The sequence below is a fragment of the Lynx rufus genome, unplaced genomic scaffold (assembly GCF_022079265.1).
Source record: "Lynx rufus isolate CCGP_SWC_20201006 ecotype Redwood Valley unplaced genomic scaffold, mLynRuf1.p SCAF_3, whole genome shotgun sequence".
Classification (NCBI taxonomy): domain Eukaryota; kingdom Metazoa; phylum Chordata; class Mammalia; order Carnivora; family Felidae; genus Lynx; species Lynx rufus.
In genome coordinates, this window is record NW_025814845.1 from 57,431,493 (window position 1) to 57,453,792 (window position 22,300).

A 22,300-nucleotide genomic window follows, 5' to 3' on the forward strand; every position below is an offset into this window, starting at 1 on the left:
ACAACATCCATCTGAGAGCCATCAAGAAGAAGAAAAATGAGGATATGGTCACGAGCCATGTCTGCTGGGCTCTGCTGTGCTGTCACTGACCACTGCCCTGGAATAAACAACCTCTTCCAGTGCTATCATTTATCCCTTAGTGAGTGCAAACACTTACCTGTTTATTTTTTGTTTTCCTTCGCTATTCATTACCCTAGCTACGGGGAAAACCTGTTTGCTTTACTAATGTAGGAATTTATTCATGTCAATGAGAATTTACAAAAGAGCAAAGAAACATAATAGAGGTCAACGCTATAGAAAACACGATGGTAACAGTAATATAAATCCAGGACTCTGCCTTCTGAGTATCTGCAGAAAAATAGCCCCGGCATCTTAGAGTCTTGGGGAAACACAGTTTAGTATAAAGTCCTGAGCTATATTAGTGAGTTAAGCTGCACCCACTCAGATCAACAAAAATGACAGTTAAGAACACAAACTGAAATTGGGTAAATCTTGGCTCCAATTCTAGCTCCACCAATTCTGAACTGTATAAATCAGGGTTATATTATTTAACTTTTTTGTGTCTGTTTCCACATGTGGGAAATGAGGATCATGATAGATGTCTCATAGGTTCTTGAAAGGCTTAGAAGAAATGATATACTTGAAACTCTTGGCCCATGGTAAGTGCTGGCTAAATGGCAGCTTTATGATTAATCCAATTCCTAAAATCTAAACTCCTTTTCACTTCTATTTTTTATTCGACTAGTAATCCTGGTAACAAAACTTTAAGTGGAAGTTTATTAAAATGTCTTAAGTGAGCGCTTTTTCCCAATTCCGAAACAATACTGAAATTACTTATTATTACAAAAATAGTAAAAAACACAGACTAACATTACAAACAAAAAGTAAATACATTATTTAAAATTCATTTCTCCTGACTGTTTTCCTGAGACACATTCTGTCCATTTTCGAATGAGCAAGGCATTTTGCAGCTTGCACCAGCCTGGAGAAATAAGGGAAAAGAGAGCACGCTAGTTAATACAAATGGATCATGCAAATTAAAAGAAAAAAAAAAATCTAGAGCCAATAGTTTTGTTTTCCATTCATTAATGATTAGCGTCATCCTGTAATAAGTTAGGGGAACATACGATTTCTCGATAAGCATTTACTATACCCCACACATCCGCTGGGTGTTTGGGGCGGAAGGAGATGCTTTACGCTGCTGGCAGAGCTAGGGAAAGTCACTGCTCCCTCTTGCTGGCTATGAACAAGGAAGCATGTGGCTCCCATTGCTACTGCCATGACTTAAGGGGAACCGGCCAAGGATGAAGCCAACTCTTCGGTGAGCGAGCAGAAAAACAGAAATAAAGTTTCCCCGTGTGGGAGCCTCTCGTTCACCGAAGTGTGCAGAGTACCGTTCCTCCGGACTGCCAGTTCACATGAGCCAACGCATTTCCTTCATTTGAAGTCCTTTCGATTGGGTTTGACGCTATCACAGCCAAACTACCCTAGCCGATTGTACGAGCGCCGTGATCCATTTGCCCCCTTGGAGCCATTCTTTGTCCTGCTCTGAGCTCCCCGGGGGGGGGGGGGGGGGCTGACACATCACAAGGGCCCCCTTGTCCCCTGGATCTTCATTGGGTTTGGCTAATGGGAGGCACCTGCTGAAGATCTGAAGCAGGTGGTGAGACAGTTTGGGGAGTTTTTTTCTTCATTTGCTCCTCTTCCTTGTTGAGGTTCCGGCAGTGACTACTTCTAACCGCAGGTACAGCTCCTACAGAGTATAGGCCCTCTGGTGGCCAGCCTCTCAGGACCAAGGTAACCTTCCCCGGGCCCTTCCAGGCAGGGGAGGGGAGCAGCCTCCTGCCAATGTTAGGCTCCAGGAGCCTTGAAGTTCCTGTGGGTCCCTCAACCCTGCCCTCCCAGTCCCTCAATAAATCTCGCTGTTCGATCCTGCTGGGATCCTAACTGATGTAACGTTGAAAGGGCTTACAACAGCGTTTGGCATATGGTAAATGCTATGTAAATGTGGTTATGATTAAAACGCAGCTATTATTTTTTTTCTTCAGTGTGAGATATTTAAGCTACAATACCTCTTCCTTGTGCCCAAAAGCAAGGAAGAAAAAAATATAAAATCACCACCACAACCATGTACAATTAGAAAGCAGGTTGATTTCAGTAAACTAGAAAAAGTGTATAAAAGTCCTCTTTCTGCATGCCTGTCAATATGGTAACATGCAAAAGAAAGATATGCGAGTCTTTCATGTGGCTTCAGATTCTATGAAAAAATGTATTTACTTTCAGATGTTTCTAAGCATAATTAAATTCGAATCATTGATTTACTACATCAAGTTAAGCCCAGTCTCACCAGGTAACTGTCACATGAATAGTTTCTCGCCTACCAAATTTATCATACTTACCATTAAGCAATACTAGTTTCTTGAATATCTTCATTTATTGGAGTTATATCTTTACCAAGAGTTTCCATTTCTTCTTCCTTCTTTCTTCTTTTGCGACGCCTCCGAAGAGGGCTTGGAAGATAAGGTGTTAGAAGTTAGTATGGACCTGTTAATTCATATGAACACAAAATTAACCATCAAGAGGGCCTCTGATCTATTTCCAGATGGTTAAAAATTTGTAGGTTCATTTTTTTCTTAACTATGTTAAGTTCTCTTTTAACCTGTCTCTTTTTCTAGGCTCCCATGATAGCCACAGTAGGCAAAAGGGTGAATAGAGTTACCTAAATAGAAAGAATAGGGCACCTGGCTGTTGATGGAGCTTGGTTAGCACAAGAAAAATGTTCAGGACACGTCATTTTACAAAACAGACTAATAAGCATTGTGTAGTATGTGAATAAGAAATAACACAAATTGGAAACAGACATAAGAAAACCAAGAGGGTGAAGATAGCCTCAGGATTTGTTAATTAAGCTTATAGATACATTAAAACATGTGTTAGACCTTCTGGGTTACAGTCCAGTTTCTTAAAGTATAATGCAAAATTGGTGTCATAATTAATTTTCTCAGATCTGTCCAAATCTGCTGTTATAAAAGCTCTTTTTTTTTTTTTTTTTTGCCATTTGGAAGGTAAAAAAAATTTTTAAATACCCTGCAATTTTATAGCTACAAGGAATCTTACAGATTACCTGGTTTAATCTTTCTGTTTTACAAAAAAAATAAAATTCAAGTTTAAAGATGTTAGGAAATTTGTCCAGGGTCCCAAAGATATTGAATAGCAGAGTTGGGCTAAAAATCCAAGACTCTAGACTCCTAGTAGCTATGCTGAAGTTTTTCTGTGAAGAAAGGAGTCACAAGACACCCTCTTTGGTGTGCCCAGTAGCCCAAAAGTAAAGGGAGAAGTTCAGGAGGCTCAACTAGCTTCGGAAGACAAGAACACAGCACGTTAAGAAAGGTCTTTTTAGCATACTGTGTTGGAGTCCCCATCTGATACAAATTTTGATAGCTTCACGAAAGAAACTAACTTAAGAAGTATATCAAAACACTGTCTCAGAGAAAAAAATCAAGGTGTTTCTTGATTTCCAAAGTTGTGGTACATCATGAAAAGTAAAAACAAGAAAACCAGTGCAATCATCTTTTGTAAATAAAATCCATTATTTTACGGTGGCCAAGGGGGAAAAAAAATGTTTTTGTGTGTTTGTCTCTACCTTCCTAAGTTACTGGGTCATGATACAATGTAAGGTAATAAAAGTCTTAGTTTGCCTACTAACAAACCCACATAAACATGATTGACTTTAAGACCCCATAGCTGGGGCGCCTGGATGGTGCAGTCGGTTAAGCGTCCGACTTCAGCCAGGTCACAATCTCACGGTCCGTGAGTTCGAGCCCCGCGTCAGGCTCTGTGCTGATGGCTCAGAGCCTGGAGCCTGTTTCAGATTCTGTGTCTCCCTCTCTCTCTGCCCCTCCCCCGTTCATGCTCTGTCTCTCTCTGTCCCAAAAATAAATAAACGTTGAAAAAAAAAAAAAAAGACTACATAGCTGGCTTTTTTATTAAGATGTAGTTGAAACATAACATTGGATTAATTTCAGGTGTACAATGATTACATATATATATATATATACACACACACATATATATATATACACAAATACATATTACATATATTGCAAAATGATCAACACAGTAAGCTTAGTTAACATCTGTCAGCACACACAGCTACAAAATTTTTCTTCTTGTGATGAGAACTTTTAAGATCTACTCTCTTAGCAACTTTCAAATATACAATACAGTGTTGTTAGCTACAGTCGCCATGCGGCACATGACATCCCTAGGACCTATTTATCTTATCCTCCAGCTGGAAGTTTGTACCTTTGATCACCTTCATACTTTTTGCCTACCTCCTTCTTCTTCTTCTTCTTCTTTTAGTGAAGAGTTTTATACATATTTTATTTTTAAAAAATGTTTTTAATGTTTGTTTATTTTTGAGACAGAGAGAGACAGAGCATGAACAGGGGAAGGTCAGAGAGAGAGAGAGAGAGAGAGAGGGAGACACAGAATCCGAAGCAGGCTCCAGGCTCTGAGCTGTCAGCACAGAGCCCGACTCGGGGCTCGAACCCACAAACTGCGAGATCACGACCTGAGCCGAAGTCGGACGCTTAACCGACTGAGCCACCCAGGCGCCCCCACATTTTATTTTCAATGATAATACTTATGTTCAGTAAAATGACAAACGCCGTATATCATGTGTTTCATTGTAAGTAGACACTTCGCTGTAAGCGATTTATTTCAATCATAACAAAAAGGAAAGAAGAAAGATCGGAAGGAGGGAAAGAAGGCAAGAAGAAAAGAAATCGCAAAATAAAAATTTCTCAGATTTCCTTAAAATGATACTAAAAAAAAAAAAATACTTACTGACAGCATGTGCAGACACCGACCACCAAGATGATAAAAATCACCATAACTACTATCAGACAAATCACCAAAATCTGCCCTCTGTCTCCTCTGAGGTAAAACAAGTCAACTCGCTCACATCTTGCCCCAGCGTAGCCTTCATCACAGCTGTGAAAATAAAACAACAAGGGAAACCATGCAAGACTTTTAAGAACCTCTACTATTTCTTTTTTTGAAGGAACTAACACTGTTGTCATTTACTGGAATTAATAAAGGGCTCAGTTCCTTTAAAAAAAAAATTTTTTTTTTCAAATAAAGCTGGATACCGCTGTGTTCACAAGTAATTTCACTTTCTTTGCTTCGCTGAAAGCCTGTCATCACTTGAACATTCGCAACATGGCTAATTTAAACAAACAGAGGTAATCACAATTTACTAAAACTTACTTTAAAATTTTAGGTTCTGAGTTGGAAAGAGAGGAGATGGCAAAAATCCCTCCGTGGTGCCCCCCAAGCGCTTAAATACCACCATGACAAGGAACTCAAAATCCCCACGACCGCCCATGTCGTTGGAGGGCAGTCAATGTGCCCAAGTCCTCCTGCTCCAAACTGTTAGAAATTATACTGTTTCATGTGATCACACGCGGTAACGTGTGTGAACGTTCATAGACCGATAGCTTATGAACTACATAGAAAGCTCCGTAAATGTTCTTCCACAGGATTCCTTTCTCTCTCTTAACTGCCACCCACCAGTTCTGATTCTTCTGCTCACAGTGGCCACAGATTACGTGATGCTCTTCACCCCTCCAACTAAAACCCTCCCAAAATACAATAGGTCTTGTCCTCTCCAGCTCCTTTATTTGATGCTCAAAGGCCCGTTTTCAGACGTGCATACCGTTCCCTCCACTGTCCTGTAAATGGCCCCTTTCTCTGCGGCCCTCATAAAGCGCAGTGGCCACAAGTCAAGGAATCTCCAAGAGTGACTTTCACTTTCCTCAATCTCTCAACGTTTTATCAATACAGTCTTAGGATTTACTCTAACCCGGCAGATTCCCTTTGTCCAAGCCAAGGCTTGTCTGAGCAACACTCAGCTAAAGGCTCAGTGATTTGGGGACTATCCACAGTATTCTCTGAATCCCATTAGACGCTTAAAAGGTACGTAAGAAGTTTGAGGACGCTGCAAAACTGAAATCATATGTTGTAACATCAGTACCTTTGCATTAACAAATATCTTCCCTTTTTTCTCCTCAGACTCATTCAAAACAAAAGAGATAGTGGTCATATACATAATTGCTTAAATCCCCAAAAGATGAAATTCTCCTTCTTAAAAAGATTTCTGTGTTACCTCGGTTGTTTATTTATTTAGCTATTGTTTTATTTTGTTCTCTTTTTTTTTTTTTTTTTTTGTTTTTGTTTTTGCAAGAAAGGATCTACTGCCAGATCATTTTCTGGTTCGTGTTTGACAAGAGCAGTGCAGTCAATTCCCACAAAGCCTATCCTGCACAAGGAAGGAGATCCCATAATGCCAACATTATCGCTGATATAATGCTTGAGACAACAGCACGAAGAAACATCTGGCTTGGTCACATCCATACAGAAAGGTGACGATCAGTGCAAGCTGTAGAGAAACGATACCTGATGGCGTCTATTGCAAGAAAACCCCCGCATATGTGAGGAAAATTCCTTCCTGGCAAGGTCAAAATAACAGGAAGAGAGCTTAGAATGATCTTGAAACATCAAAAATCTCTTGCACATAGAACTGGAACTCATGGGGGGAATCACTTTTTATTGCATGTGTGGGAGGGAGATTTTTTTTTTAAAGAGGTTTTTTTTTTTTTTTAAGGTCATAATGAAAATCTTACAAATATATAGAGTCTCTTCCAATTAGCTTAAGGGTTTCTCTAACACATTCACTAAATCTGGCATTTTTAAACAATCAATTTGCCCATAAAATACACAGAAATGACTTGCTGCTCTTTTAGAATGTTTTTTGTCTTTTTTTTTTTTTTTTAATTATTATTATGGCTCTGGGTTCAGTGGTGTAGCCGTGCTTTAATTGAATTTCTCAGTAAGTAGGATTTCCTGCAAAAGCTATAACCCAATGAGGCCAGGCCAGAAGGCCAACCTTTGCACAGGCAGTTACCATGGCTCTCATGTTATTTCACTTCTCATCAAACCAATAACATGTCAGCTAATGGTCATTTCAATGGGAAAAGAAGAGGCAAAGAGTACAAGATCCTAGCAGATGTTTATGAAACGCTGAGTAGCTGAATACATCAGTTTTTATTTAGTAAACATCTTATAGCATTTAAAATCACTTTTAAAGACACCCATGACCCTTCAGGATTCTGAAAAATCAGAGTTAGGATCACTGTCCTGAAATAATCACCAGACACGGTTGTAAGAGATTTGTAACTATTAAGTCAATTGATCCTTACAACAACCTCTGAGGTAGGTGTCGTTATTAACCCATTTGGAAGGTGGAGAAACTGAGAGTATAGAGAAATTCCGATTCAAGCTGTTTGACTCTCAAGTTGATGCCCCAAGCACATGAAATACTGCTTAAATGAACTGTACCACATAGATACATGAAGATATGTCTCTGGAAAGAAATCATTCCCATTCCAAGAAAATACTAAGAAGACTAAGGGGATTTGAGTTATTTGAGATGCACACTTTTTTTTTTTTTCATGTAAAAGCAGGAGTCCACACACTCCTGTAATTCCAAGCAAAAGGAGATACTTGTGCTTTTCCAAGCTGGCAGAGTCACCAATGGCAACACAGCTTTGCCCGAACCTGTGCTATGACCAGTCACCTAAAAGGTCAGGCCCAGGTCACATACACCCCGCTCCTCAGCCGAACAATGTATGGAACACCTACTCTGTGCTGGGTACGACAGAAAGCATTTTTGCTTAATGAATTCTCCTGCTTTATTTTCAACACTTGAGGGGGAGATATTATTACCCCCTTTTACAGATGATAAAACTGAGGCTCGGGAAGGGTAACTGACCTGTTGTTAGCAGTTCTTCTGGTACAAACAAAACCTTAACTTGGGTCTACCTGGCTTCAGAATCTGTGAGCTGGCTTCTCTGCTCTTCTGCTTGCTATTGATTCTGCACCATTTTACCACGAAGAAGCTGTTCCCGGCTCAGAGTAAGGCCTTGGTGCTGTCAGCGTAGCATTCGGTGCGCCATGCTAGAGGGACTTCTTCATTTATTCGCCACTCATGTCCTGAGCACCTATTAGAATTCTGACACTGCGCTTGGCCCTGGGACACAAAAACGAATACGCCCCGAGACCCGCCTCTGGGTGCTCGCAGACACGGAAGGGACACTCACAGGGACCAACAGCTATGCTCCAGAGGAAAAGAGCTTTCATGGAAGGGAGACTAGATCTCAGAGACAGGACGTCTAACACACCTGAGAAGAGGGAAGTCAGTGCAGGGATCCAGGAGGAGCTGAGGTCTGAGCTGCACCCAAAACATCAGTGCGAATAAGCTTTCCAGACTAGCAGAGCTTGTGTGATAAACCGTGGAAAGGAACGTGGGATTTCAGAGGAACAGCTGGGAATATGGTGAGAGATGTGGCTAGAAAGGTAAGCCGGAATCAGAGGAGCTGTGGAGACCGTGGAAGTGAGTTTTAGCCTCACACTGAAGGGGACAAGCTGTGTATCGATCTTAGGCAGGGAGATTACATATTGCGGTTTTCATTTTAGAAGGCAGCAGGATTAAAGGACAATAAATCTGCAGACGTAGGGACAGGTTAGATAAATGTACTGGGTTAAAGGGCATTAATATTTTCAAAACGCAATATATTCTTCTAAGCCAGTGAGCAATTAGAGGAAATTAAAAAAAAAAAAACAAAACTCTATTCTTTCCCAACACACAGCGTACACACACACACGTTTCCCTTATTTCCTTACGTTAGCAATTCTTATCCCCTCAAAGTATTGTCCAGTATATTTATTTTTAAATTAAATTTAATTATAATTAAATTTTTATGAAGTCCATGACCCTTAAATGTTCCACTAAATTAGGGTTCCGAATCACTGTTTTGAGACACTTATGAAAAAAAAATGTATACCGAGGGAACGACACAAAAACATAAACATTCTATAAACTTTAGGTCAAAATTATACTTAAACAATCACCTTGCTCATCTTTCAGAAAAGGTCTCAGAGAACACCTAGATATCTCTTTAGATATCCTAGAAGGATATCTCTTTAGAAGAAAATAGAGAGAGGCTATCCTCTCTAGACATCCTAGAAGGATATCTCTTTAGAAGAAAATAAATATTTTGTAAGTGCAAAAAAGTTGTTTGTGCCTGAATAAAAACTAAACTTGGAATCAGTCTACTAAGAGGCAGAAAGAGCACTTTTCTTCCAATTCCCTTCTGTAATAAACAGGCTTTGCAAATAAATCTCTGCTTAGAAGCAGGACTAATTTCCTTGTACTTAATTGACACCTGCAAAAGTAACTTTTAATTTGGCAGAAAATCCTTCATATTTACATTAACTGCAAACCACCTAACACGTTCCAGAAGAATTTGCTTCCATTCGAACCACCTGGGAGATGAATGGAGCTGAAAAGCATCCTTAACACTGGACACAAAGTTCTGCTTGCTTGCGTAGGGCAACAGAGGACACAGCCTGGGAGCCGATCCGGGCTCTTGCAGGCTCCTATTTCAGAAGGAAAGTGTGTGTCAGTTTCTCCATAAGTGGCTGCAGAAAGGGTCCCTAAACAAATGGCCGAGGGCAGGGCCAGGGGAGCTGTGTCCTGACACAGAGGGCTCGGTTAGCTCAGACTTCCCAGCCCTGTCAAGTCCACGGCCAGCACTGCTCTGCAGCCCTCTGCCTGCTGGCTCAGGGGTCCACTTACACGCAGGAGGGCGTCTGCTCGGCCACCACGAAGCGACATCTCCCTTTGATGCAGTAGTGCTTGTATTGCTTGGGGCACCGAGAGAAGTGGCCTTTCCGCTTCGATTGCATGGTGGTAGCTGACAAATGAGAAAAAGCCCAATAAATCAACTCACTTTAGATACACATTTATTTCTACGTGGAATCATATTCCCCTCTTTGCTGCAGGTTTTTCTATAAGAGATACTCCTATAGAGTATCCCTTTCTCTCAACACTGGGATAAAAGCCAGACTTTTGTGGTCCCCAAATAGCTCTATCAATAGGGTGATGGGGATCTTGGTGGGAATGTTTCATATTTAATTTTTTTAAAATGTTTATTTATTATTGAGAGACAGAGAGAGACAGAGCATGAGCATGGGAGGGGCACAGAGAGAGGGAGACACAGAATCCGAAGCAGGCTCCAGGCTCTGAGCTGTCAGCACAGAGCCCGACACGGGGCTCGAACCCACCAACTGTGAGATCATGAGACGAGCTGAAGTCGGATGCTTAACCAACTGAGCCACCCTGATGCCCTGGGAATGTTTCATATTTTAACAAAGATTGGTGCCCAACCTACCTCTTAGAAACCTTGGTGTTGTTTAAAGGGGGAAGCATAGTTGTTGTGAGAGAAGGCTATTCTTTCTGTGAAGGTTATCGGAGCCATGGGGCACATGGCATTAAAAAAAAGAAAAGGCCTTTTTTCCCCTTCCTTTCCTTTCCCTTCCTTTCCCTTCCCTTCCCTTCCCTTCCCTTCCCTTCCCTTCCCTTCCCTTCCCTTAAACATGCATGTAGCAGTAACCAAGTGCTAGATACTGGTCATCTTCTCTCTCTCTCTCTCTCTCTCTATATATATATATATACACACACACACACATATATGTAACTATCATAACTATAACTATATATATAGTATATAGTACTTATATATATATATATCTACTATATATAGTACTACTATATATAGTTATAATAGTTATATACATAATAGTTAATATATAGTAACTTATTTAATGCTCGTAACAGCCTTGTGAGGTAAGCATCATTCTTATCTGCTATTTATGGATGAACAAAGCACAACACATTGAGGCTAAGTCATCTTCCAAGATCACACAGCTAGGAAGTGTCGAACTGAGACTCAGACCCAACAGGTCTTGCCCCGGAGTCCATGCTCTTGACCTCTCCACTCTGGCACTCTGCCAAGTCAGCCGTTCAGCAGGTAGCTGTCATCTGCTCTCAGCCTGATGCATCCAGAAGTCACGCTTGCCTAATGGGAGATTCTCCCTCTCATTTAACCCCTCAATGGTTTCTCTTGCTCTAAAGAAAGAGGAAGATACTGGAAGCCTCATATGCCGGATTTTGATCCTGCTCTGACTTCCTTGTCTTACCATTTAGAGTTTTCATTGCCTAATTTTTCAACTAGGGACGGTGATACGTAAGTTTCTCCCATCCGTGCATGTAGAAGGTTTTAATAAGTAAGGGTTGACAAGAGTAACGGTACAGAAATACTGACTTGCTGTTTCATGTGCTGATTCACACCGGACATGTGCCCACACCCAGAGCCAACAGCTAACTAGCCAGCTCCAGCCCAGGGTTGGACTTTTTCACATTCATGCTATGACCAACAGCTTACAGACTCAGCCACCTGTGAAGCCAGAAGGACCGTGATGTTCACTTCAGAAGGGCATTTCACACTCACCTGGCATCTGAGTGATATTAATAGTAATGACTGCTAAACTTCTTAATTAGTATCATAAAATGAGCACAAAAAATCCCCAGGGCAACCAGAGGGAGGGATTGCCAAGAACTTCGGATGATCTATACACAGCAAATTCCCGCAATGCCAGGTCACAAAGTTTCAATTCCCACAATGCCAGGTCACAAAGCTTCAGGGGGTGGCAGGATGTTGCTGAGGAACTGGCTGACCTGGTTTTGGATGGTGACTTGATTACCAGCTAGGCTGACAGCTTCTACACGCCAGACATTTGCTCCCACGCATACCGGTCAACGGGACTCTTACCGAAATTTCTTCCGGAAATAACTCCAGAGTGTCTCAAAAACAAAGATCTGTAGGTTTTGGCAAATAAATGTATTGGCCAACTTTCATGCCTACTTTCTATTTCCAGAGCCCTGTAGTGAGCACTGGAAAACATCAAAAGAATGAAGCATATCTTGTCTATCTAAATTAGAACAATAGAACAACAACAAAAAAAGGCAACAAAATAAGCAACCGACCCGTAAAAACAACCATAGTAACCGCAAAGATAGTTGTGGCACACTGGAAACAGGGGAAGGAAAGAACATCAGATGAGGAAGGAAAAATCGTGTCTTATTTTCAGCTCTGCCTGTCCTTCGCTGGATGGGTCCCGGCAAGCTTATGAAGCTGTCTGAGCCTCAGTTTCCTCACCTGTAGATGATAGCATCTACCTCAAAGGGTTGTTGAGGAACTCAAATAAAGAGTGCATGCACAAGTTCCTAGCAGAGTACCCTGCACAATAAAGTCCTCAGTCAATGAGTTGATTCTAGAATCTTCAAGATCTTAGCAATTCCAAGAGAAATGTTGTATCATTACAAAGAGCACTTATCTAATTAAAGAAAAAGTTCTGGGAAATGGTTTTTGTTTTTTTGGTTTTTTTTGCTTGTTTGTTTGTTTTAGGAGGAGGCAAGCAATCTATTTAGCTATGGAGAATGCTAGGAGCAAAAACTCAAGGTCAGGAACATGCAAGCCTCATCATGTGGGGAGTGGGAGGCAGATTTAATGGAAATGGAGGGAAACAGCCAACGGGGTCTGTGAATGGAAGTTAGAGTCATCAAATGGCAGTAGGCTGAAGTGTTTACATTTGAACTACAAGGCAAAGGAGAGCTGAAGATGGTTCTCGTGAATTAAATGGTATATGTAAAAACTACATTTTTCAGTGTATTAGGTAGGAATCTGCAGGCTGAGTTAGAGTAGGAAGATGCCAAGAGCAAGGAGAAAACCAAGGCATGCCTGAGCCATGCAAATCTATGTCGTGTGGGCCTGTGGGAGGGGAACCGAGGTCTAGGAGATGAATTTAAGAAGCAGTAAGACTTAGTCACGGATCTGCTGTGATCCAGAAAGGTCCTTCCTACTTTGCAAAGCATACCTGACTTTAAATATAAGCCATATGGCTCTGTATCCTGAGCTTTACTAATTTCTCTAGTGGTTATGTCCCTTTAAATGTAGCTGCCCTTTTAATAAACATCATACAGAGCATGATCCCAAAAAGTGCCTTAACCGGCAGCTGCTGGGTGCAGGGATTTGACCAGCCTCAGCCCATCCAAGCAGCACAGATCCATGCCAGGGAAACGGTTGCCAGGCACTGTTCGGATCATTCCCAGAGCTCTCTCCTTTGCCAAATAAACATGATCTTAAATATTCCCAGAATTATTTGGATTTGAAAACCCTTCCATGCCACCACGCAGAAAATGTCCAGTGATTTCTCTATGGAAGTTTAAAACGTGGAAAAAAAAATAATACATCACACACACTGCCCCCTCCCCAAAACAGATGGGATCATCTCAGTTCTCTGATGGAAATGAGAAGGCTTATCAGCATACCCCCTTTCAAAATGCACCTAAAATTCCAGTTGCTTTCGTCTAATATTCATCAAGGTCACATTATCTGAAAATTGAACAACTGTGAAATCTAACATTTTCTGCCTATCACGAGACCCGATGACATAGGGTAGAGGATGGCAAAATCTGTCCTTCCATTCCAGAGATGCTTATCAAGAAGGAAAAGTTAATCCTATGACAAAAGAATGATTAGTCCCATGTACTGTGTTTCTCTGTTGAGAAGTGAATCGCCTGGTCCGGAAAATGCGACATGAAAATTCCCCTGATAATGGGGGTGCTGGAACTTAGTCGTTCTTCCCCCCCCCCCCCCCCCCCCCCGCCGGCCACCCTTACTCTTTTCTAACCCCTGTTTCCAAAACCAAAGCATTCTCTGGGATTGAGTCTTTCCCACAAAATCGCACTGGAAAACTACACCCACTAGCAGGCCAGGTTGCAACACGATCTCCTAAGTGAATGGGCCCCACATTACTTGTGGGGTAATGTATCTCAATCTCTTCTTGAGATGCCATATTCCGAAGATGCTAAAGCCAGTTAAATAAGGAACTACTAGGGTTACTGCAGATAGGTGTACGTCAAAACCTAATTCTAAGCGAGAACGTCTTTCTTCCATCATATGGGCAGACAGACAAGAAGTGGTCATCTTTCTTGAATCCTATGAATAGTTCGATGAGACGTGAGATTCTCTTGGGCCAAACTAAATTGGAGGAATATAGCACACACTCAAATGACTTAGTTTAAATGTGGAATTTTCCTCAGATGGATGAATGGTTTGATTAAACAGTATGGCTCTCTAGTCTTTCTTGTACATAACTCTTATTCTCAAACCAAAACAGGCCTTGTGATGCTTTTATGCTTAAAACCCCTCAGAATTGGGGCACCTGTGTGGCTCTGTCCGTTAAATGCCCAACTCTGGATTTTGGCTCAGGTCACGATCTCACAGTTTGTGAATTTGAGCCTTGCATCTAGCTCTGTGCTGACGGCACGGAGCCTTCTTGGGATTTTTCTCTTTACCCCTCCCCTGCTCGTGCTGGCTCTGTCTCTCTCATTCAAAATAAATAAATAAACTAAAAAAAAAAAAAAAAACTCCTCAGAATTGACACATTAGGTTTATTTTTCATAAAACGTTCACTTACTTATTCTAGTTGTGCTTGTTACAAATTTATTTAATGATTTCATAAATATTAATATCAGCAGCTCTTCTAAAATCAACTCTAAGGGTAATATGCAATTATTATAAAATTACAATATACAATTATTTCATGTAATTCTCATTACAATGTGGATAACCTCATAGTATCTCTAACCCCCTAGTTAAATACATAGTTAAATCTCTGTGCGAGAGATTAAAAGGAGGTGCTAAATTTTGAGATAAAAGTCCCATAAGTGTTAACAAAGACAGAGAGGAAGTGAAACAAATACCTATAAATTTATCTTCCCATATAGCTATCTGACCTTAAAAAGGGAACAGGTAGGGGTGCCTGGGTGGCTCAGTCAGTTGAGCATCTGATTTTGGCTCAGGTCAGGATCTCACAGCTCATGAGTTCGAGCCCCACGTTGGGCTCAGTGCTGATAGCTCAGAGCCTGGAACCTGCTTCGGATTCTGTATCCCCCTTTCTCTCTGCCCCTCCCCCTGCTCATGCTCTGTCTTTCTGTCTCTCAAAAATGAATAAACAATTTTTAAAAAGGGAACAGCTAATGCACAGAAGAGTTTAAGTAGTCACAGAAAAATTTGAAGAAAAATTTCTTCCTACTCCATGAAGTAGAACCTAAGCCTTTAATCTAGTCCTTGGCTTCCTGGCAACTTCTCAATATGAGTTTCCTCACTTTACAACTGTGTTAAGCCAGGAGGTGAGGAAGAAATTTTTTATTTTCTAAGTTAATTTTCCGTCGTATCTTGCCCACTCTCTCCCTGAGACAGGGGAAGATAAATTCACAATGCCCTTGAAGAAGTGCAAAATTTGAAAATTTCTCTTATTTGAGGATTACCATTTGGTTTCATATCCAATGCCATTCCCTACAGAAATGTAAAAGAGTTCGTTACTCCAGGAAAATAAAAATAGATCTCACAGATGTTCTTGCTAACCCTCCAGTGTTACTAGAATATGTTCATATAGGGGGCTAATCAGAATGGGTCAGCATGCGTTTTAAGCAGGAGGATTAGGCCAATGATTTCTCAGCTTACAGGAGTGGGCCCTCACTTAGAGCTGTCCTTTTTCAATGCTGATTCGAAGGGGTACATGCACCCCAATGTTTATAGCAGCACTATCAGCAATAGCCAAAGTATGGAAAGAGCCCAAATGTCCATCGACTGACGAATGGACAAAGAAGATGTGGTGTGTATATACAATGGAATATTACTCAGCGATCAAAAAGAATGAAATCTTGCCATTTGCAACAATGTGGTTGGAACTATAGGGTATTATGCTAAGTAAAGTAAGTCAGAGAAAGATAAATACCATATAATTTCACTCATGTAGAATTTTAAGAAACAAAATATATGAACATAAGGGAAGGGAAGGAAAAATAAGATAAGAGAGGCAAACTATAAGAGACTCCTAAATACAGGGAACAAACTGAGTGCTGCTGGAGGGGTGTTGGGGGGGGATGGGCTAAATGGGTGAGGCTCATTAAGGAGGGCACTTGTTGGGATGGGCACTGGGTGTTGTATGTAAGTGATGAATCACTAAATTCTTACACTATATCTTAAGTAACTTGGATTTAAATAAAATTAAAAATAAAAAAATAATAATAATAAAACAAAACAAAAAAGAGCTGCCCTTTTTCATGCCATCCCTCTAAAGGAAGAAAAAAGAGTTTAGTGTAGATGTGTGTGTATATTTGCATGTTAAAAATTATTCATAGCTGAGGGGCAAACAAAGAACAATGAACGGGAAGAAAACTTGTGTTTCTTTTGTTTTTCACGAGTGCATGTTTTGGAACTCTTATGTATATAATGCCCCCTTTGCTCAGTCTCCTTTGCTGGTTCTTCCCTATATCCCCCAACCTCTAAATTTTGCAATGCATTGGGACTCAGGGCTTTTACACTCCTTTCTGGGCATTTCCTGGTTTTAAACACCGTTATGGTAACAATTCCCAAATTTATGTTTCCATCCCCAATCTCTTCCTTCAGTGTCCAACTGTCCAACCAACACTTGGTTGCCTAACTGGCATTTCAAATGAACACTTCCAAAGGGAACACCTGATTTTCTCCCTCAGGTCTGGTCTTTCTCCATCTCAGTATATGATACTTTCTTTGTTATTCAGGCCAAATATTTTACAGCCACTTTGACTTCTTTCTCTTCTACTATGCATCCAATTCATCAGAAAACTCTATTGGCTGTATTTAAAATGTATGCAGAATCGTCCCTCTATTTCTACTAGCCTGGTCTAAGCCTGACATCATCTTTAGGCTGGACGCAGTCTCCATGGCAACAACATCTAACTAGTCTCCCTGCTTCTATCCTGTCCACTCTTAACTGTCTAGTCTGCACACAGACACCAGAGTGATGCTATTAAAACTCAAACCTGAAGGCTTTATAATCCCTGGCAAGGCTCTGCATGACATTACTCATTACCTCTCTTTCTGCATTACCTCTCTGACCTCATCTTTGACTATGTTGTTCATTGTTTCATCCTTGGTACCGGGGACAGAGCCTGCTGCAAAAGTATTGGTAGGAATGAACAAATTCCTTACTCAAGATAGAAAAGGACAAACTAAAAGTGAAATGCTTATAGATTGGGGCTATTTGACAATAAAAGAATAAAATCATTTATAAATAAAATAACTCCTGTGGTGTCTGGATAGCTCTGGTTGACTGCCTGATGCTTGATTTTAGCTCAGGTCATGATCCCAGGGGTGTGGGATTGAGCCCTGTGTTGGGATATATACTGGGTGTGGAGCCTGCTTAAGATTCTCTCTCTCTCTCTCTCTCTCTCTCTGCCCCTCCTCTGCTTGCATGCCTGCGTGCTCTCTCTCTAAAAAAATTAAAAGATAAAAAATGAAAAAATTGAAAGAAAAAAAAAGACCAACTCCTAAAGATGATCTGAACTATTCCTTCATTTTATAGATTACAAATTGATGTCTGAAAGCTTAAGTGACTCACCCACGGCCACACAGTCAATAAGGACAATCTTCTCCTACTCCATATTAATTCCTTTTTAAGAATGTTTTGCCCTTGGGGCGCCTGAGTCGCTCAGTCGGTTAAGCGTCCGACTTCGGCTCAGCTCATGATCTCACAGTTCGTGAGTTCAAGCCCCACATCGGGCTCTGGGCTGACAGCTCAGAGCCTGGAGCCTGCTTCAGATTCTGTGTCTCCCTCTGTCTGCCCCTCTGCTGCTTGCACTCTGTCTTTCACATTGCCTCAAAAATAAGTAAACATTTAAAATATTTTTTTTTTAAAAAGAACATTTTGCCCTTATTTGGGCTTTACTTTCAAGGACTATTTTTCAGAATTTCCTTCACATATTCAGCATTCTGACCTTCCCCCACGATCTAGGAGTTTAGCATTGTGATTAACAATGGGGTCAGTCTCTCCAAATTCATGTCAGGCTACTCTGCTTACTGTGTGACCTTCAATGAGCTAAAATTCTTCTGCACAGGATAGAAACAATAGACTGACAAGGCAACCTATAACTGCTATGGGAAATAGTACGGAGTTTGTTAAAAAAATTAAAAACAGAACTACCATACGATTGAGCAATCCTACCTCTGGGTATTTATCCAGAAGAACAGAAATCAGAATCTCGAAGAAACACACATACTCCTATGTTTATTGCAGCACTATTCAATCCACAATAGCCAAGATGTGGAAACAACTTAAATATCCATCAACACATGAATGGATAAATAGAATGTGGTTTACGTAAGCCACGGAATACTATTCAGTCTTAAAAAAGAAGGAAATCTTGCCATTTGCAACAACATGATTGGACCTTGAAAGATTTATGCAAAGTGAAATAAGTCAGTTATAGAAGGACAAATACTACATGATTCCACTTATTAAAGAAAAAAAAATCTAAACAGCTGAATCCACAGAAGCTGAGAGTAGAATGGTGGTTGCCAGGGGCCAGGGAGGAGGGGGGGGTGGGAATGAGGAGTCATTATTCACTGGGTATAAAGTCTGGGTCATGCAAGATGAATAATTTCTAGAGAGGTGCTGTACAGCATCTTGCCCATAGTTAACGATCTTGGGTTGTACACTTAAAATTTTGTTAAAAGAGTAGATCTCATGTTAAATAGTCTCACTAAAATAAAAAAAAAAAAGGAAACACATTTAGGATAATGATGAGGCAAGTTTTTTAGAACTGTCAGTCACTGGATCATGCAATAACCCCCAAGGGAAATGTGAAAATGCCATCATTGGAGATATTTAAAACCCAACTGAAGAAAAGCACACAAACACATAACACTGGCCTTGTTCTTCTCTCTACGCCAGTGAAAAGACCCACACAAGCATGATCCACAGCCTGGAGGCACTTTCCAGACCACCCATTAGCGTGAGGGAAGAAAGCAGAAGACTGGGCTGGAACTGATGGCTCACGTCACGGTGACTTGCTCAGCGTGTTCCCAGCTCAGTTATGACTTCTCCAGGGTGCTAGGACAGGAGCACTTACACCAGGTCACTACCCTCCGAGCTCCAAAACGTTTCCAGGGAATACAGGAATCTCTCTCCCACCTACTTTTAGAATTGGCCTGTGTTGCGTTGTGTTGGGTTGTGTTTTGATTTGATTTGTTTTGTTTTGAATCAGAAACAACCCTGGAGAAGAACAGACCATTGCATCTATAAAGGACAGACAGAACCTTAAAGTAGGAGTCAGCAAACTATGGCGCAAGGGCCAAATCTGGCTCACAGCCTGTTTCTCTAAATAAAGTTTTATTGAAACATATCCAACGCCACTCATTTGCAAAGTGTCAATGGCTGCTTTCACAGTGCAGTGGCCAATTTTGAGTAGCTGCAAAAAAACGCTGCATGGTCCACAAAACCTAAAATACTTATTACCTGACCCTTTACTAAGGCTCACCTTTGCTTTAGACTAACAACTTTGAGAATACTGATTGAAGCACCTCTAGGGCAAAAATATGCAAAAGTCATTGCCTTCTTCCCTTCTTTTAAGTTATGGAATAGAAGGAAGTTAATTTGAATAGAATATGCCAACTTTGTATGCATCCAGTCCAAAATATCCCATGCCAGAGTCTGGAGCATACACCTGCAATACCTAAAATAATGTAATGATTAAAAATGGAAGCACTAGAATCAGAAAGACCTGCATGAATCCCAGATTTGCAATTTACCTGCTGGGTAGCCTTTGGCAAGTTACTTAATCTTTCTGGACTTCACCTTGAAATAAAGTCAAAAATATGATCCAGCTCAGAGGGCTCTCGCGAGGAGTGAACGCATTACTGTATATAAAGCACTTGGCAGAGAGCCTGGTCCATTATATATGCTCACAAAACTAACCAGTCTTATGATTAGTGTAGTATTAAAAATTAAAACTTAGGGAAATCAACGTTCCAAGACTGAACATGAGGCTGGTAAAACACAAAGGCACTGTGTGTTAAGCCTTACCTGCGCAGTTTTCCCCAGGATCTCCACAGAGTAGGCCATCCCTTTCAGGACTTCTGGTTGCATTCCCATCTGCCACGACACAGTGGAGGATCACTAGACCTTCAAGTTCAAAACAGAATCAAACAAGCATGAAAACTTGAAAATTTCCTCAATGCAAAATACTCTATCGAAGCCATGACCCATTTATGAAAATAACAAGCCTGTGCCTTCCATTCCCAAGGCATTCTCCCACAGGAAGGGGGGTGGTACACAGGCCAGCACGTCTCGTTTTTTAAGCTCAATGCCAAAGACAGAATTTAAAAGCCAGCAACACTTGCAACTAAGTATGCATCTTAAGTGAAGAGATTTGGCCATAGCTTGTGAGGGAGACATCACAGAGGCGGAGAAATAAGACTTCTCAGCCGCTGCACAAATACACTGATGAATTTCCAGGGAGAACGAATGACGAACCCATGTGGCAACGTACTTTCTCCATTCCAAACAGACTCAGTGTTTCTCTGGTATTAACTAATGTTTGTACTTCCTTCTTGGGATATGTGACCTAGATATTCAATTTGTGGGAATTATTTGAAAGTTTGAGTTTCCCTCAGCTAAGTATCTCTGTTGTTGAGAAGGACAGGTCTCATGAAAATATATGGGGGAGAGAGGAATACTGTGTTGTGGTTAGCACAGTTTAGGATACAATGTGCAGATTGTATTTAAACAAGTCAAATGTGAAAAGTCACTTATGAGATAATCTGGGAAATCAGACCCTGACTACACATTAGATAGTATTAAGGAATTGTTCTAGAGAACTTAAAGTGTGCTAATAATATTGTGGTTTAGGTCAAAGAACAGAGTCCATATCTCTTAAAGATATATATTTAAAAACTTATAAGTGAAATTAATGTATCCAACATTTATTTTAAAATAATCCAACAAGAGAAGATGGGTGCAAGGGGGAGGGAGAAACTTACAGATTAAACAAGATTGGCCACATATTGATAATTATGAAAGATGGGTGTTGGCTAAACCAAGGTTTATTATGCTCTTCTATCTACTTTTGTATAAATATATTTAAATATCTATAATAAGTTAGAGAGGGGAGGAGAAGGTAAGGGAGGGCAGATGGGAAAAGATAAGAGGGCTTGGGAGTTAGCTAGTCTTGAGTTCATGACCTTTTTTGCCACTTTACAACCATGTACCTTGGGCAAATTTCATAATCTCTCAATTTCCTCATTGCCACAGTGGAGATAATTATTATCTCTTCTCCAGAGCATTTCTGTGAGGATTCAATCAGGTAAGTATGCAAAGCACTTAACACAGTGCTGGCATGTGACCAATGATCACTTAAATTACTCATTATCATGTAACTGGCAGGAATCAAATAACTTGCCCACTGGGTGTATTGACATTTATCCATCTAGCCAATGGTTTCTAAGCTATGCATCTTCTTTAATTCAACCCAATTCAACAGACATCCATGAGCATTTAGAAACACCCAGGCAGATAGGACATGCTCTACCTTCAAAGTGTTCCAAAGCTAGCAAGGCAAGTAATCAGCCAACCAATTAACCATAATAAGAAGTGAGAGTATTATACCAGAGGACAATAGTATCTAGCAAGTTCAAAGGCCAAAAGAGTTTTCAAAAAGAATCAATATAGAGACTTTTTTCTAATTGTCTAATTAGAAAAGTTACAAAAAAAAGGTTGTAACTAGCATTTGAAATAGTGAATAAAAATGGAAAATCAAATCCACTGGTGATGGATACATTGGTACTACTTTTCTGGAGGACAATTTAGTGCTCTACATTCTAAAAGCAAAAAACTCAAAAAATATACAAATGCTTAAATCCAGTCATTTCATTTCTAGTAATCTTTCCTAAGGAAATAATTGAAGATACATAAAAAGATTTAGCTGTAAAAATTCTCTATGACATAGATTATAAAAAATTGGAAATTCCCTAAATATCTAACAAGATAGAGTTGATTAAATACACAGAACTATTTTCATGCAATAAAATACTATTCAGGCATAATTCAAATAGTAATAGAACATTTTGATATATTCCTAAATACGAGAAATAGGCTATAGAATAATAATGCAGTATGATCTGTGTGTTTCTCTGCATCTGTGTGATGAATGTAAAAAATGTTTATATTGATAGATACTCAAAAGGTAGGTAATTAAGTACATAGAGTTGCTCACACTGGTTAGGAGACTTCTGACTTAATTTTCCTTATTTTCATTTTTCAATTTCCTACTAGCATATTTTATCTGTGACAACAACAAAAAAAGGAGTAGCTCCCAAACTAAAAAAAACAAACAAACAATTTGGCCACCGAATTTCTAGAGTTTTCATATCTTTTATCCCAACACCTGCCACCCTCCTTTCACACTTATAACAAACCAGAAACATACAATCATTTAGCGCTTTCCAAG

The 22,300-nt window shown here is 40.3% G+C and overlaps 1 protein-coding gene across 1 annotated transcript in view; it reads right to left on the reverse strand.

Annotated features, from left to right (window-relative positions):
* Positions 1-2,401: 2,401 nt before the first annotated feature.
* BTC (betacellulin) overlaps positions 2,402-22,300 on the reverse strand; it is a 41,097-nt gene continuing 21,198 nt past the window's right edge. The window contains exons 4-7 of the mRNA XM_047092263.1: positions 19,879-19,977; positions 9,701-9,818; positions 4,849-4,995; positions 2,402-2,510 (exon numbers count right to left, since the gene is read on the reverse strand). Of these exons, the coding sequence (XP_046948219.1) occupies positions 2,402-2,510; positions 4,849-4,995; positions 9,701-9,818; positions 19,879-19,977 (473 nt within the window). The remainder of the gene's footprint in view (positions 2,511-4,848; positions 4,996-9,700; positions 9,819-19,878; positions 19,978-22,300) is intronic.